The following is a 17,062-nucleotide window of genomic DNA, read 5'->3' on the forward strand; positions in this document are numbered from 1 at the left end:
CAAATTTTATGCAAATCTGCATATTCTTTTGTCCTCTTTTTGGCAGGGGGGAAGGGGAGACTGATGCATTTCCTCTTCTTTGGCAAGAGGTAGGGGGCTACCAAACTGATTTCCAAGACCATATGACGTGATTGATCAGTTTCCACATTGTCACCCTGTTTTCTGCAAAAGTATTATTCTTATTACTATTACATTGTTAATCAAAGCGACAAATCAAAGAAAGCCGTGCGTGTGTACTGTTACAACTGTTCTTCCATTAATCCATTCAAAGTAACCCATTAATCTCTAGTCAAAACACTGAAAATCCATATATGACACTCTGTTATCATGATATATATCAATGCTATGGGGTTGTAATTGCTGCAGCCGTATGAGGAAACCTAACGCCTAATCTATGTTTCTGACACCCCATTTGCTCCAGCTGCAGCTTGCACAGCTGTTGCTGTTAAATTTGCAGGCGGATTATCTTTCAGTAGTGAAACGCCTGTCAAATTTGATGGGCCAGGAAAGGAATGGTCAGTACAGCTCTGCCCCCCCCCCACATAAGCCCGACCCTCTCACACTAAGGATATGCCTAGGAATGAGGATGAAATGACTAATTCACACTTCCCATAATAGTACGCAGCCAAATGCAGCGTTCTTTGGAAATCTGCAGTTCTCTCAATTTTGCAAAAATTTCAGGGCCAAAATTATTATTTACTCCAACAATTTATGTACATAACATTAACATTCTATTCTCTAATTGGTGTACAATGAAGTTGCAAAAGGGATGTACAAAATATGTACCAAAATGTGTTTATTACGGGACTGTAGGCATAGAAATGCATGTATTAGTGGAAAACAATGTAGAAAAATGCATAAGGGAAAACTGCTTACGAAAATTCAGAGAAATATGCATTTAAATGCGGGTGAATTGTTGGGGGGCTTTTTCCACCACCACCACCCCATGCAAACTGATGCAGAAATGTGAGGAAGAGAGAGACACTGAAACTGATGGGTTTGTCATTCCTAGGTGCAGAAGAAGAAAAATCCACAGGAGCAAGCATTCAAAGTGGGACGTGGTAGATGAGTTAGGGGGCTTATTATATGCTCCATAAAAGAGGCCCCCAGAACCGCAAACTTTCCTATTCTGCAAGGTTTGACAGGGTGACCCCAAGCTCCCAAGGGAGCTCCAGTCCTAGCTCATCAGCAGGTGGATAGAAGGGACAATTTATTGGCTCACCACTGAGCTTCCTGCTCAGATTCCTACCTTCCATCCTCTCCTTTCTTTCCTCCACTCTCAACTAGCTAAATTCTTCCAGCTCTCTTGCGCCAAAGCTCCTTGCCAGCCCCAATGCCCTTCTTCCTGCACCTTTGCCCCAAGCCAGTGCATCTCCACCTCTCTCTCTGTTGCTCTGTCTCTCACTCAGTCACTCTTCCAGTTACTTGCTCTGTGTTGCTGCCTCTGCCTTCTGTGCAGCTCCAGTAGTGCTTGAAGCTGACTCACAGCTCTGTGATGCTCGCATCTCCTGCTTCAAGCTGGGGCAACGTAGCACAGAAAATCCCCTTCAAAAGGTCACCGGCCCTACGTTCTCTTTCTAGTCTACCTGATTCCACTTCTAGGTGAGCTGCTAGGAGAGCACAATGGCGGCTGGCTCTCAATCTCTACAACCACCCTGAACACAGGGCACTTAGCAGTGGCTACAGACTTCAGCAAGCACTGACTTCTGACGCTTGCCTAGAATTTGACCAGTTTTCTCCATCAACATTTCTCCATTTTATTTTTCCTTATGCTGTGTGTGGAAGAACAAACTGGGGCAATTTGTGGGCAAATTGAGATGCCTTTGAAGCCATTTCAGAAACCATAGAAGTGTTTTCTGGGGTGAGGGTGAAGGGGGGCAGAACCGGGCCAAGCATATCCATATGATAGTTTGTAGTAGAGTTTGTTTCTATACTGCTTTGGGGCTTAAAGGTCCTCAGACCAGAGAATGGCATATTAATGCAACAATAGATGCAATGCAGTAAATCATCAATCAAAATGATGGAGTGAAATCACAACATAACAGGACAAGAATAAAAGAAAGTCTTCCCAAGCTAAAAGATGAAAAAGTTCTGTCATCAATACTGTATCCCACACACTTAGCAGCTAGTAACCTGAACAGAAAATGAAAGGTATTACAAAAGCTTACCCCAGCTAGAGGAATTAAGTGCCACTACCTCTATTTGCTCAGTGATTCAGAGCAAAAAACAACAAGTTAAATTTTTAAAAGATTGGAAGTAGATCCAAAATTAATAGTTGCAACAACTGGGGAGAGTCCAGGACCACTCCCTATAGTTTCTAGGAAAATACAATTCCCGCAAAGCCAAAAAGGATGGGTTGTCCCTGGTCCTCTTTAGGATAGATGAATCTATAAATTTCATTTTCTCTGCATTTTATATTTTTCCATTTCTTCTCAAATACACATTTTTGAATGTGAGATATACACATTTCCCCCCAATGAAAATATTTTTTTTCTGTACTTTCTCCTATTATATACATATTTTGGTGGGAAAGCTGAACTGCAACATTTAGACAAGTGCAAATCTTGAAGGGTAGCAGCATTTTGGAAAACCTGAATTGCTCCGATTTAGCACTAAAGTGTGGGTGTTCACAGAAAAAGCTAAAAGGCAAAAAAAGAGCAAAGACTTGTGCCTGGAAACAACATGGCAAAAGGTTAGTGTGGCTAAGCCCATATTGTTTCAAGAAGTGAGAAGTTGATAGGTTCACATTAACTGAACTAAATTTCTCACCCATTCTTAGTCAGGCCAACTCAGCACAATTGAGCTGAACCTCTTCAATAGTGATTTGCCATTGGTGACTCTCTAAAGCCAGCTTTGAACACTCTCATTAATCCACAGTGGAAACCTTCTGGGTCATGCTGTTCTGTCTGCTGCTTCCTGATTCACCCCCTCAGCAGATAAGCACCCAAATTGCAATTTCCCATAACCGCAAATTGATTGATTGATTTAAACAATTTATACACCACTTATGTACAATCATTTCTAAGTTGTTTACAAAGATGAAATCCCCCCCCAAAAAAATCAGTTTAAACTATCAAACATCAATTCAAATACAGTGGTACCTCGGTTTACATAAGCTTCAGGTTACAGACTCCGCTAACCCAGAAATAGTGCCTCAGGTTAAGAACTTTGCTTCAGGATGAGAACAGAAATTGTGCTCCAGCGGTGAAGCGGCAGCGGAAGGCCCCATTAACTAAAGTGGTGCTTCAGGTTAAGAACAGTTTCAGGTTAAGAACAGACCTCCAGAAAGAATTAAGTACTTAACCCGAGGTACCACTGTACCTGCTGTAATAATATTAAAAAGTATTCATTATGTGCCAGAAGTTGAGCAGGTAGGGAGCATGTTTGTCCTTAACTGAAAGACAGCTCCTTAAAATTGGGCCCACAATACTAAAAAAACACCCCACTCCTGTCGGATATAAGCCATGCATCAAAGCCATGAGGGACCCCAAGCAGTAACTCACCTGAAGACCTCAGTGATCGGGCAGGAATATTAGGGATTAGGCAGCCCTTGTTAAGGGCATTGTTAATTCATGCAAGAACGTTGAACCTGCCCTGGTGGCATGTGAGAAGCCAATGCAGGCTTTTGAGCACTGGAATTTTGTGGTGGTGATATTTTATCCCCATCAACAGTCTAGCTGAAGGGTGTTGCACAAGCTGGAGCCCACGGACCAGGCCCTACAGCCACTACACATTCAACCATGTGGGGAGGCTATGCAAATACAAATCGAAGCAGAAGGGACATGGGTTAAGAGTTGTAAGGAGATAGCTATTCTCCTCACAGAGCTACAATTTGCAGAATGGTATAACCATCAATTCTTTTTCACATGGGACACTGTGAAGGAAATAGGAGTCTCCTAACAACTCTCCACACCTGTAACAGTTCCCAGAGTTCTTTAAGGGAAGCCATGGTATCATGGTGCTTTAAATGTGTGGTGTGAATGTGGCCCTACATTACAGACTTTAAAAGGTTTAACAGTCATTTAAACTGTACTGGGAGAGTCCTAAAGATCTCTTAATAGCATTCTCAGTCTCCCTCACCAAAATATGATTTTTGGAGAAGCCATGGCAGCTAAGTGTGTGTGTGTGTGTGTGTGTGTGTGTGTAAAAGTCAGCAGCATAACTATGCCATAAGTGTGCTGAGGAACTAAGCACTATGGAAATATTAATGGCTGCCAAGCTAAATATTTCTCTTGAATAATATTCCTCATCGTCTGTTGCATAGTTAATTGTTTAAATGGGTAGCACGCTTTTCGCCACCTGAGCTCTTTGTTCCATTTCCACACCCTGGCTTATGAAAATAAGCTGCTCAATTACTCCCTGCCCAACTTAAACTTCCTCCTTTTTATCTCCATCACACCACATTAAAAAAATGCTGCAAGAATATGGTGGTTAGCATTGCAGGAGACCCTTTCTTTTTTGAAAACTGTTTTTGCTGGTTTATTTCCCTCCCCTCCCAAGGCCAAGCGTGATTTCTATTCATTTCCACTTTAGCACAGCCTTGATATTCAAAGACACACACACTCACACACACTAGGAGTGTTGGCTTATACTGCATTTCCAAAGCCTAATGCAATCCACTCTCAAGTGGTAAGAATTTGGGGTCAGTCATGGCTGGCTAGCTTGCCAAGACAACACAGTCAGAAAGGATCTAGGTGAAAGGGGGGCTACACTGTTTGGGAGCCTAGGCAGTCATGAACCTGAAAAGAAGTTCCTCCGGTGAAATGACTGTGGAAGGAAAAATGTTTTTTTCAAAGTCAAAGGTCGACCAGCACAAGGACGTAGTGTAACTGCATAAGAAGAGCTTTGTTGGATCAGTCCAAGTCCATCTGATCCAGCATCCTGTTCTCACAGTGGCCAACCAGATGCCCTAATGGGAAACCTGCAAGCCGGACCTGAGCACCAGAGCACCAGGAGATCCCCAGCTACTGGTGTTCTGAGGCATACTGCCCCCAACAGTGAAGGGACAACATAGACATCATAGTAGCCTTATTCTCCATGTATTTGTCTAATTCTCTTTGAAGGCTCATCCATACTTCCTGTTGTCCTGCTGCTTTGCCCCAGAAGAATGTGCTCTTTAGCTCCCAAGCGGAGCAAATGGCAATTCCGGTTTTCTCCGGATTGACATTTGCTCTGATTTAGCACTAAAGAGCAACCTTCCTGGGAAAGGAGTGGGGGCAAGGGGAAAACTGCTCAGACCCATACCTAGAAAATGCTGGTTTAATGGTCTCTATTGTCCAAGTCTGATTTAAGGCCATAGAAAGGGAGGGTTGGGGGGAGATTTTGAAGTTGCCCATCAACAATGGGCTGCAAACTGAGCAGGGCTACCTGTCACCTGGTCTCTGGCTTCATAGTGAGATGTGTTGTATTTCTATTTAAATTATAGTAATTATTTCTAATTTGTATCCATATGCATATACATTAGCACCTGCAAATTTTATGAAAATTGGTGTTCTGCTCTGATCCTTTTGGGGGTGAAGCATAAGTAGCAACCCTATATAGGGTTGAAGAGGTGGTTTCAGCACCAACTCTCTTGGCCTTGGCAACCCAAAACTGTAATTCTAGTAGAATCGGGGTCTCCTAACAACTCCCAGCACGTTTAACAAATTACAGTTCCCAGAATTCCTTGGGGGAGGCCATGACTGTTTAAAGTGGTATCATAGTGCTTTAAATGCATGCAGTGAATGCGGCCAAACTCAAGGTAAATGAAATATTTTTATGGCTAATATCAGCTGGTGTTATTCCTTCTCTTTTCTGTACTGCATTTGCAAATAAACAAACAAATGTTTTTGTTTTTCAAATGCCTCAGACATGTCAGTATTTGGATTTGTGGGGGAGAAAAAGGCTGTGAAAAAGACCACCTACCTAGAGTCATCTAGTCCAACCCCCTGCAATGCAGAAATCTCAACTAGATCATACATGACAGATGACCATCCACCTTCTGCTTAGAAACCTCCAAGGAAGGAGAGCCCACCACTTCTGGTCGGAGTCTGTTCCACTATCAAACTGCCAGAAAGTTCTTCTGATGTTCAGCTGGAATATTTATTGTAGCTTGACTTAGCTTCCTCTTCTTTCTTCATTTCTTCATTTTATCTGTTTATTCCACTTATATCCCATCTCTCCTCCAAGGAGCTCAAGGTGACATACATGGTTCCCTCCCCCACTGTATCCTCACAAAAACCCTATGAGGGAGGTTAGGTGAAAGACTTATTATTTATAAATCTGGGGAGGGATGCAAGAAGTTCAAGCCTCATGATAAATGGTAGAGGAAGTTGGGGTGCTCAGCCAGGAGAAGATTGGGAGGTGATGTGATAGACATCTTCAAATATCTGAAGGGCTGCCACGTGAAAGATGGAGCAAGCTTGTTTTCTGCTGCTCCAGAGGGTAGAGCCCAAATCAATGGATTCAAATTATGAGGAAGGATATTCCATGGTCGGTTGGAAGCCTTATCCTTCTGGATAACAGTTGCTGGAAACCACAGTGGGGGAGTGTCTGGTCGGCCACTGTGACAATAGGATGCTGGACTAGATGGTCCATTGGCCCGATTGCTATAGAATCATAGAACTGTACAGTTGGGACCCTGAGAATCACCTTGTCGAACCCCCTGCAACGCAGGAATATGCAGCTGTCCCATATGGGGATCGAACCTGCAACCTTGGTGTTATCAGCAACATGTTCAAACCAATTGAGCTACCCAGCCAGCAGGATTGTCTAATGTTCTTATGCCTTTGTTTCCCCTGGATGAAGGTGTGTGTGTGTGTGTGTGTGTGTGTGTGTGTGTGTCCCTTTGCCCTCCCCCAATAAAATATTTGAGGGGGCTCCCCTCCCAAGTTGCTGGGCATTGCCATTCAAAAAGTGTGGGTGCACCCACATCATGTGATCATTTTACAGTGGTACCTCTGGATGTGAATGGGACCCATTCCGGAGGCCTGTTCGCATCCTGAAGCGAACGCAATCTGCCGCAATTCGCCACTTCCGCACATGCACGTGACGTCATTTTGAGCAACTGTGCATGCACGAGTGGCGAAACCCAGAAGTAACGCGCTTCATTACTTCCAGGTTGCTGCGGAGCACAATCTGAAAACGCTCAACCTGAAGCTACTTCAACCCGAGGTATGACTGTATTCAAGTTGGCGCCCCTGTGTTTATTTGAGGTGGCTCCCCCCCCCCCCAAGTTGCTGGGCATTGCCATTCAAAAAGTGTGGGTGCACCACATCATGTGATCATTTTATGCAAGTTGGCACCCCTGTGTGTGTGTGTGTGTGTGTGTGTGTGTGTGAACTAGCAACCTACACAAAGATAAGGCATGCCCCATTGCTCCGCCCACTTCGGCCTCTTGCCCCGCCCACACCCGGCAAGTGGCCCCCAAATGGTTTCCCAGGAGGGAATGTGGCCCTCCGACTCAACAAGCCTCCCCATCCCTGATCTCTAAGCTCCGCCGAGCCCTCCCCACTTCGACTGCACAACTGCAGCGCCGTGTACTGGGAGGGAGGGGAGGGAGAGAGGCTCCTTGGCGGCGGCGGCGGCAGCACCAGCAGCAGCCGCCGCAAATCCAAGCGGCTCCTCCGCCCGTTCTCTCGCTCGCTTGCTCTCTCGGCCCGCTCTCCTCCTCCTTGCCGAGCTTCCTCTCGGCCGGGCGAGCGCATGCGCGGGTGGCGCGGCCGACGTCAGCCAGCCCAGCCTCGCCTGTGCAAGGGAAGGCAGCCTCGGCGCGGCTCAGCCCTGGCGCACTCGCCCGCCCTCCCCGCTCCCTCCCTCCTCCTCGCCTGGCTGCTGCTGCCGCTGCTGCTGCCGCGAGCTCGCGTCGCCCCTTTCTGCATTTCTTGCCATTAGGATCGGCTGAGCGATGCGATCGCTCGCAGCCATCGCCGCCGCCGCCCATTAGAGACCCCCAGGTTCGGGGGAGGGAGGAGAGGAAGACTCGCCAGGAGGAAGGAAGCGCCTCGCCCCGAGAGCCGTCCAGGCAGCAGCCCAGCGACGAAGGCAGGCATCCCGCCGGCGACACAGCCGCCCAGAGGGGAAAGGGCTCGGCTCTCGCTCCGACGCCAGCAGCAGCAGCAGCCCCAGCGCGCTCGCCACCCGCCCGCCCGCTGCCGCGTCCCCCAAGAGGCCGCCCAGCTCCAGACCAGGCAAGGGGGCGCCCAGAGCCCATCGCGCCCTGCTCCTTCTCCCATCGCAAGAGATCTCCCTCGTCTCCTTCCAGCGCACCACCACCCCCCCAGCAGCGCCTGCCAGCCCCCGGAAGGCTCGGCTCTCATTTGGATGCATTGATTTGCTGGGGCTACGGAGACGCAGAGCCGGGAAGGAAGAAGGAGAAGAGCGAGGGGGCAGCTAGCCAGAAAGAGAGAGAGAGAATCTATATTATATTCCCCCTGGTGCTTCATTTTAATTTATTTTTGACATCTAAGCAAAGATCTACATCCCCACCCCTCTTCTTCCTATCTTGCTTTTCTGCTGCGTTGGTGGTTGTGTTTTAATTTTTGTTTCCCCTCCCGTTTTTCCTCCTTGGAGTGTCTGATAAAAAGGGGGGTTGGGGGGACCGAGAGAAGTGTCCGCCAGCCCGGGAGAACACATTTCCCGGCCACCATGGGATGTACACTGAGCGCCGAAGAAAGAGCCGCCTTGGAGAGGAGCAAGGCGATCGAGAAGAACCTCAAAGAGGACGGCATCAGCGCGGCCAAAGATGTGAAGCTGCTCTTGCTAGGTAAGCGGGCTCGAGCCCAGCTGCGCCCCCTCCCTCCCTCCACACCCAGGTAGGATTCTGACACAGCCAGACCCCCCACCCCACCCCCAGGTCCACCACTCCCGTGTGTCAGCCCCTATCCCGGCCACCTTCCTATTTAGATTGGCATTTCAGCTCTGCTTGCCACATTTGTTGGGCAGAGCCATCGCTTTTCCCCCTCCCTCGAAACAAACAAACACACACACACTTATTTGCCATTCTCGCCCCACCTGCCTGCCTTGTCAACTCTAGAGCACAAATACGATCTTCTCCCTCCTGCCCCTTCCAAGTTAAAAGGGCGGCGCGGGGGGGGGGGGCGGACACCCATTCCCTTCCACCAACTAGGTGTGATTTATTTTCCATCCTCCATCTTCTGCCCCACCTATTGTACAACTATGCTCCATCTCTCCCCTCCGCTATCTCCCTCCCTCTCCCCATCTCTTACACACACACACACACACACACACACGTACACTGGCCGGCCCTTTCCTTTTAGGCATGATTTTGCTGAGCCTCATTGCATCATGTGCAAAAAAAAGTAAAATAAAAAATCCATTGTATTGCCCAAATGGAAACCTTCGATAGCCCACCCAACCCACCCAACAGGTATGATTCTGTGCCACCTCCCCATTCTTCTGCATTAAAAACTACCCTACCATTATCCCTTTTGCACGGAAACCTCAATTGCACAAACATGATCTCTCCTCTTCGCCCCCCCCCCCCGGCCGTGGCAACCATTAGTGCAGCTGCTCCTTCCTATGTAATCTCCTTGATCTCCTTATATTATCACCCTCGCCAGATCTTGCCTTTATCGGGGTTTTATTTTTGGCTTTTTGTCCTAACAGGGGCTGGGGAATCCGGGAAAAGCACCATCGTGAAGCAGATGAAGTAAGTCCCCCTTTGAGGATTTTACATCATCACAGCAGTCTTATTTAGCGTGTGTGTGTGTGTGTGTGTGTGTGTGTTGTGCCTATCCCAATGATTTTAGCATGTTGCCATTCAAAAGGGAGGGGGAGAGAAACCCAGGCACCACCCCCGATTTCTTGTTGTGGGAATTGGCAAGGCGGGGTGGGCTTGGGTGGGGGGAGAGAGAGACCAACGGGGAGGGAAAAGGCGAACAGGTCTTTTTGGTTGTATGAATGGGCGTCCGCCATGTTTGAAGTGGGAAGCTCTGCTTGGGGATTGCTTCTTGCTGGCTGCCTTGGAGGGGCCCTCTTGCGGGGAGGCCAACATCTGGAGCAGGGATTGAGAAGGCTGGGAAGACGGATGGGCAAGAGGGGGGGTGGGCATCCAGCCCCACCCCGCCCCACCCTCTCTCCTTTTTATGCTAACCAGGGAAGCTCCAGGTGTCCGCTGTTCTATAGCTTTGGTGCTGAAGTGTGGTTGCTCTGCTGCTCTCCCTCCTTCGCCACCCCAAAGAAAGGAGGAGGGAGCAGGGAGGGGCCGGGAGGGTCCTGGGAAAGATGTGCCTGGCCGAGATCGTCCAACCAGGCGCAGCCATTAAACATCACACTGTCAATGAAGCTTAATGTCGGGATCTTATCTCCTTCTCTGAGCTCCCTCCTGATCTCCTCCCTCATTTGATCTCCGGACATGGGCTGCTTAGGCAGGATCGCCTACCTCTGCTTCATTTCTCTCTTTCTATCGGGTGGTGGAAATCTGCTCATTAGGCAGATTTAAAGCAAGCCTCGCTGACGCTTATCATCCTCTTCCCCCCCTCCCTTCTTCTCCTTTCTAGATTTGAGCCTCTAAAACACCCACCCCACCATTTAATTAATTATGGCAAAATTTGGCTTGCAACTGCAAATTAAGCTGGGATATGGGAGGGAATAAATCAGCAGCCAGCTAACGAAGGATGCAGCTCCGTCCTCTCTCGTTTTACGCACGACACCCAAACCCTGCTTGATTTCGTCCCCAACAGCTTAACGGGGCGCCATAGGAGCTATTCCGGTCAACTTCCTTCTCTGCTCCGCAGCGGCCGATCCTGCTTAACGATCTATGATATTGATTTGAAAATCCCATGAGGTGTGTGCGAGGAAGAAAGGCTGTGTTTGGGCAGCTGGCTGGGCACAGGTGTTGTGTGGCCCCATCGCGCACCCAGGCCGAGCGAGTGAGGGTGCCCGTGCAACGAACAAGTCGCTGCATCTAGCTGCATCTTGCTTCGGGAGGTGGACGAATGGTGTTCCTTTGGGAAGGAGAACATCGGTTGGGGAGTGGGGAGTATGGACGATGGGATAGGGTGTTCCCATTTTAGAGAACGAAAAGAAGCCAAAAGGTGGTCGTGGGGAAGGAATCCCAGCATTGCATTGCAATGCAATGCTTTGGGTTCCCAGTTGCCGTTTGCAAGGCGTTTGCCTTGCAAGAAAAGGAGAGTGAGGTTTGCTGTTGCTGACTGCAAGAGCCTTCCCCGCCCTTTAGGCGGCTTGCGTGTTGCTAAGCGAGAGAGAGGGAGAAATGCACACTCGTTTGCAAAGCTGCGCGCTTCCTCGCTCTCTCACTCTCCTTCTCTCATACACACACACACACCCCTACAGCGACCACTGTGTGTTCCCCCACCCCTTGGCTCTATTATCCCCTCGCTTGTGCCTGGGGTGGCAGGTAAAGGTTTCAGGCTGTGCAAGTGGTGGACAGCGCCCAGAAGAGACTCGAATAGGCTCTTGGGAGATCGGCAAGACTCGGCTTGTCTCGGCTATTGTCGGGCGCAGCGCTTGTCTTGTCTTCGGAAGCGTTCGGTTGAAGAAAAAAAAATGCGTCGGCAAGGTTCGGCCCAGTTCGGATACTGGATTACCATGATTTGAACACATGTATAATTTGCATTTAACTGTGATTCTTCTGACTGGAATTGCAGTCCGGTCCTCCTCCTGACTAGAAATCTTTGCTCTGAAAGATCCTGGCCTAGACTAGAGGATAAAGCTGCTTCTAACAGTATATATTCTGAGCTGCCCTTAGTGCTGGGGAAGGAATTTAAAACCCAGACAATTTGAACGTTGCCATTATGAACAGTTTTTACAATGCCTTTCCTTCCTTATGCGTGCAGCTGGCAGGAAGCCCCGTTGAATTAAAGGCATCTTACATCTGTGCAATGGATTGCGCTCCACAACACAAATAATTCATAGTTCAAATACATTATTTTATATCCGTTTATCCTCACAACATCCCTGTGAGGTGGATCACTTTTCTCTTCATTTTGCGGACAGAGGTCTGAGAGATGCCTAGTGGGTGAGCTCATGTCTGGTCAGGGACTTCTGTGTCTGTGGTAGAATCCAAATCAGAACCCGACCTTCTCATGGGATTAATGAGGGTGGGTAGATGTCTTTGAACTTCCAGTGTTTTAGGTAAACAGCCAGACATCAGCAGTGGCTGTGCGAATAAGGAATTGCTAAGCATGGGCGGAGGCCATCAGCTCCAGCCATCATGGCCAATGGTCTGGGATTATGGGAGTTGCAGTCCAGCAATACATGGAGAGCCACATGTATTGTAAGGTTTGTGTGGTGAGAAACAGGTGAGTTGGATGCAGCAGTCAAAGGCAGCTGAACTGTGGAATCAATGGGGCAAATTACTCACGACGTAAGCCAGCCTCCCAGATGCTTGAGCTCTCCAGATGGTTTGAATCATAGAATTGTATGGTTTGGAAGAGACCACGAGGTTCCTCTAGCCCACTCTCCATCCCCCTGCAATGCAGGAATCCTTTGCCCAACATTGGGCTCAAACCCACAACCCTGAGATTAAGAGCCTCATGCTCTGAGCTATCCTAGCTTGGGGACTTTGTGGGTTGTACTAAAATAAAATTTAAAGTAAAAGTCGGCACTTTGCATAGTTGTAGTGATGGCCACTGACCTGGGTGACTTTAAAGGAGGGCTAGACAAATTCATGGAGGAGAAGCTTCTCAGTGGAGGCAGAACACACAATGGTTGTGTTCTTTCTCCACTGTTGGAGGTGGTATACTTCTGAATACCAGATGCTGGGAATCACTGCTTCTGGCCACTTTGAGAACAGAGTGCTGGACTAGATGGGCCTTTTGCCTGATCCACCAGGCTTTTATGTTCTAAAAAAAGAAAAGGAAGAAATCTGGGATTATCATGCATTTATTTATTGGTATTTGATCTTCTCACATTCCACCCCAGCCTTCAAAAACCGGGTGCCCTCCAGATGCAGCTCTCAGCAGCCCTGCTGGCTGGGTCGGATAATAATTGCAGTCTAATAATAATAATAATAATAATAATAATTTATTATTTGTACCCCGCCCATCTGGCTGGACCTCCCCAGCCACTCTAGGTGGCTTCCAACAAAGATCAAAAATACATTAAATGTCACACATTAAAAACTTCCTTCAGATGTCTTCTAAATGTCAGGTAGTTGTTTATCTCTTTGACATCTGATTAGTCCAAACATATGGCGGGCACAAGTTTGGGGATGGCTGACTTTAATCATTAAGGAACTTCTTCCACTGATTTCAGTGGAACTAATTTAGCCCGCCTGCCAAGTGTGCGGTCTGCTACTGAGCTACAGACCTTCCTTTTTTTATTTCTATACACCCACTTTCTTTAAAACAAAAATAAGGAGGAGGCACTGCATAGTCTGTATGTCATTGCCATTGTTATTATGAGGTATAAAAAAGCAACTTTTATTATTATTAAGATCTTTATATTGCTTTTCATTTATGGAAGAGTTCACACCATAATAAAGCACAACAGAATGCAGTACAAATGGATAATTGGTAAAATACTGCAGGAACCAAGACCATGTCCTGAGCTGTATAAGGCAGCTTCCTAAATTTATTCCTGTTGGAAGATTTGGAGTCTTGCTTGTTTTTGTCATTTGTTATTTTGGGCCCCCACCTGGTCCCACGGATCTGTTGATTATTTGGAGTTGATGTCTTAGAGGAAGGGAAGGCATTTGCACTTATTATCCTTTCAGGAATTCTAGAGAACCAGCATTCTTTAAATGTGCCTTAATATATGGAATGGCCTATCACTTAATTCAAACAGTAGGAGTGGAGAGGGGATAGGAAACATTTCAGCTGAATTCCAGGGAGATGGTTTATCTCTCGCACACACACTCAAACTCAAACACACACATATATTGCTGGTAGAAATGCACAGATTGCATCTAATAGACATAATTTGTTATATAAGGCAAGATCAGCTTAAAAGGAATTGGTTGCAGAACAAGAATGGATTAACCAATTTGACAGTGTCACCTTCCATGTGGTTAGGTATCTTTCTGTAGGATTCTTGCTGCCAAGATGGGGAATAGATAGTTGGAAGTTCTCGTTCTAGAATTTTGTCTGTGATACCTACCTTCTGCAAAAAGTAGACAAAGCAGTTAACCTGAATCACTTCACTGTGCAAGTCTGGAAGAGGGGGTTCACGTTGCCCCTCCATGCCACATTCATTGCCTCTATGTTAGAAACTAACTTCTAACTTCATTTTCTCCCTGACACGGGTTGCTGGTTTTGTTTTGTTTTTAAATGGAGGAGTGTTCAATTACATAAGCCCCACCTGCTAGCTAAAGTGGTACTGGCCACAAACTGGCAACATCATCTGTTGTGTGGCCTAGTTCACACCTTGTGGGGTTGTAGCCAACTAAGTTTGACTTCGATAGAACCACAGAATTTAAGAAACATGGCTAACTTCAGTCCATTAATTTTTGGATCTTTGTTTCTTTTCAGTATACCTCAATATGTGTGTTGATCTAGATCAACCTTCCCTAACCTGGTGCCCTCAAGATGTTTTGAACTCCAACTCTTAGTAGTTCCAGACAACCAGTTTAAGGATGATGGGTGCTGTAGTCTAGATCGCCTTCCTGGTTAGGGAAGGTTCATCAAGACCAGGGTTTCCCAAACTTGGGTCTCTAGCTGTTTTGGGACTACAACTCCCATCATCCCTAGCTAGCAGGAGCAGTGGTCAGGGATGATGGAAATTGTAGTCCAAAAACAGCTGGAGACCCAAGTTTGGGAAACCCTGATCTAGATAATTCTGCAGCTCCTGACCATATACATTTATATCTCACCTTTCATCCAACTCCCTCCAGATGTTGAGGGACTCCAACTCAGTCCCAGCCAGCATGGTTAGGGATGATGGGGGTTGCAGTCCAGCAACATCTGGAAGGTCAAACATTAGCGTAGTCTGGTCTATACGTCTCTTACCACCCCCATTTCACCCTCCCAATTGGCCATTGAGAGTTGGTCACTCCTCTAACCAGTCCACCACACCAACTCTTAAATAAGTGGATGGTCAAACAGGGGATATGTTTCGCAGTCTTTAGTGACTCGTTTTGGCTTCTGCCTTTTTCAGTAGCACACAGTTGGGATTTCTCTGTACGCTTGCACGCTCCCTTATATTTTCTCAATGGATTTCATATATCCAGTCAAACAGACTGCTGCAAGCAATAGCAGCGGCAGCTGAGGCTCTGAGGTGGTGTAGCACTGCTACAAATAATACAGCTTGTCTCCTCATTAGTCTGTGCTGTGTTTGCATCAGAAAGTGCATTCCTCACAGGCCATTCGCAGAGGCTGAAAATAGGTCTTGGGTGTTATCTGCAAGATTACAAAGGCATGTAAAGTTATTCTGCATGCATGTTTCCACCATCAGGATTTGTTTGTGGCATTGCTTGGAGAGGCTGTAGGTCTCTAAGAGAGCACTACAAGAGCAAAATACTGCTAAAATCAGAGCAGGAGGGAACATAGAATGATAGGCCCTATCTGCACTGTATATTTAAAGCAGTATCACACCACTTTAAACAGTCATGGTTTACTGCCCCTCTCAAAATAATCCTGGGAAGTTTAATATGTCTAGGGTGCTGAGAGTTGTTAAAAGGTAAAGGGACCCCTGACCAATAGGTCCAGTCGTGACTGACTCTGGGGTTGCGGCGCTCATCTCGCTTTATTGGCCAAGGGAGCCGGCGTACAGCTTCCGGATCATGTGGCCAGCGTGACTAAGCCGCTTCTGGCGAACCAGAGCAGCGCACGTAGGAGACCCCTATTCCCCTCACAGAGCTACAAGCCTCAGAGTGGTGTAGCAGTCAATTCCTCTTCTCAGGGAACTCTGGGAAATGTAGCACTGTGAGGGAAATAGGGGTCTCCTACCAGAGTGCCAACTTGAATAAAATGATGTGGGGCCCCAGGTAAGCCACACCCTGCATAGTTGATAATATGACACGTTGCACACACAACGTGCCCATCAACTGGGGACAGGGCTGGCCCCCTCAAATGTTTTATGTGGGGGCAAAGCCCCCTTGGCCCCTAGGAGTTGGCTCCTATGGTCTCCTAAAAACACTCAGTACCCTTAACAGACTGCAGTCCCCATGGTTCTTTGCAGTAAGTTATGGGTGGCGCTGTGGGTTAAGCCACAGAGCCTAGGGCTTGCCAATCAGAAGGTCGGCGGTTCGAATCCCTGTGACGGGGTGAGCTCCCATTGCTCGGTCCCTGCTCCTGCCAACCTAGCAGTTCGAAAGCACATCAAAGTGCAAGTAGATAAATAGGTACCACTCCAGCAGGAAGGTAAACGGCGTTTCCATGCGCTGCTCTGGTTCGCTGGCTCCCTCAGCCAATAAAGCAAGTTGAGCGCTGCAACCCCAGAGTTGTTCGCGACTGGACCTAATGGTCAGGGGTCCCTTTACCTTTACCTTTATAGTTGTTTTAAATGGTGTGACTTTGCTTTAGAGATATAGGGCAGATGGGACCGTAGAGTTGGAAGGGACCTGTAAGCTCATCTAGTCAAACTCCTTGTTCATGCAGGGAACTCAGTACTGCAGTATCGCTGATAGGTGTCCATGTAGCAGCTGCTGAGAGACCTCTAACCAAGGTGAGCTGTCTGTTCCATCATGTTATTAGGGACTACAACTCCCATTAATCCTTGCTTGAACAGTCATTGGGCAGGGATGATGGGAATTATAGTCCAAAACATATGGAGGGTATCAGATTGGTTAAAGGTTAGACAGACTAATGAACTAATTTGGGATATAAGGCACCTTTCTTTTTTCCATTCTCTATCACTTTTAAAGAAGGGACTCATTTATTCATTTATTTTGCCATACATGGCAGCTAAACTGCTGATTTAGCTGTTCTGCTGCATTTTGTACATTTATATATGCATTTAATTTATATCCCACCCCACTTCCCAAGGGGGCCCACACATGCCCCCTTGAGACATGTCTGGATGGCAATTGATTGATTGATTGATTGATTGATTGATAATGAAAATTGACCTCAGGAGAAGGCAGAGCCAGGGGATTGTCTACTAAAACCTTATATAAGCCACTTAATCTTTAATGCCCTTTACTTTATGATGCTGCTGAAAA

At 47.2% G+C, this 17,062-nt stretch overlaps 1 protein-coding gene across 3 annotated transcripts in view; it reads left to right on the forward strand.

Moving 5' to 3' along the window:
- Positions 1–8,610: 8,610 nt before the first annotated feature.
- The window catches only part of GNAO1 (G protein subunit alpha o1), a 178,540-nt gene continuing 170,088 nt past the window's right edge, over positions 8,611–17,062 (forward strand). For all 3 annotated transcript variants that reach the window (XM_083624985.1, XM_083624984.1, XM_083624983.1), the window contains exons 1-2: positions 8,611–8,743; positions 9,607–9,649. In XM_083624985.1, coding sequence (XP_083481111.1) covers positions 8,626–8,743; positions 9,607–9,649 — 161 coding nt within the window. In that variant the 5' untranslated portion in view covers positions 8,611–8,625. The remainder of the gene's footprint in view (positions 8,744–9,606; positions 9,650–17,062) is intronic.

Source organism: Podarcis filfolensis (assembly GCF_964270895.1).
Source record: "Podarcis filfolensis genome assembly, chromosome: 8".
Lineage (NCBI taxonomy): Eukaryota > Metazoa > Chordata > Lepidosauria > Squamata > Lacertidae > Podarcis > Podarcis filfolensis.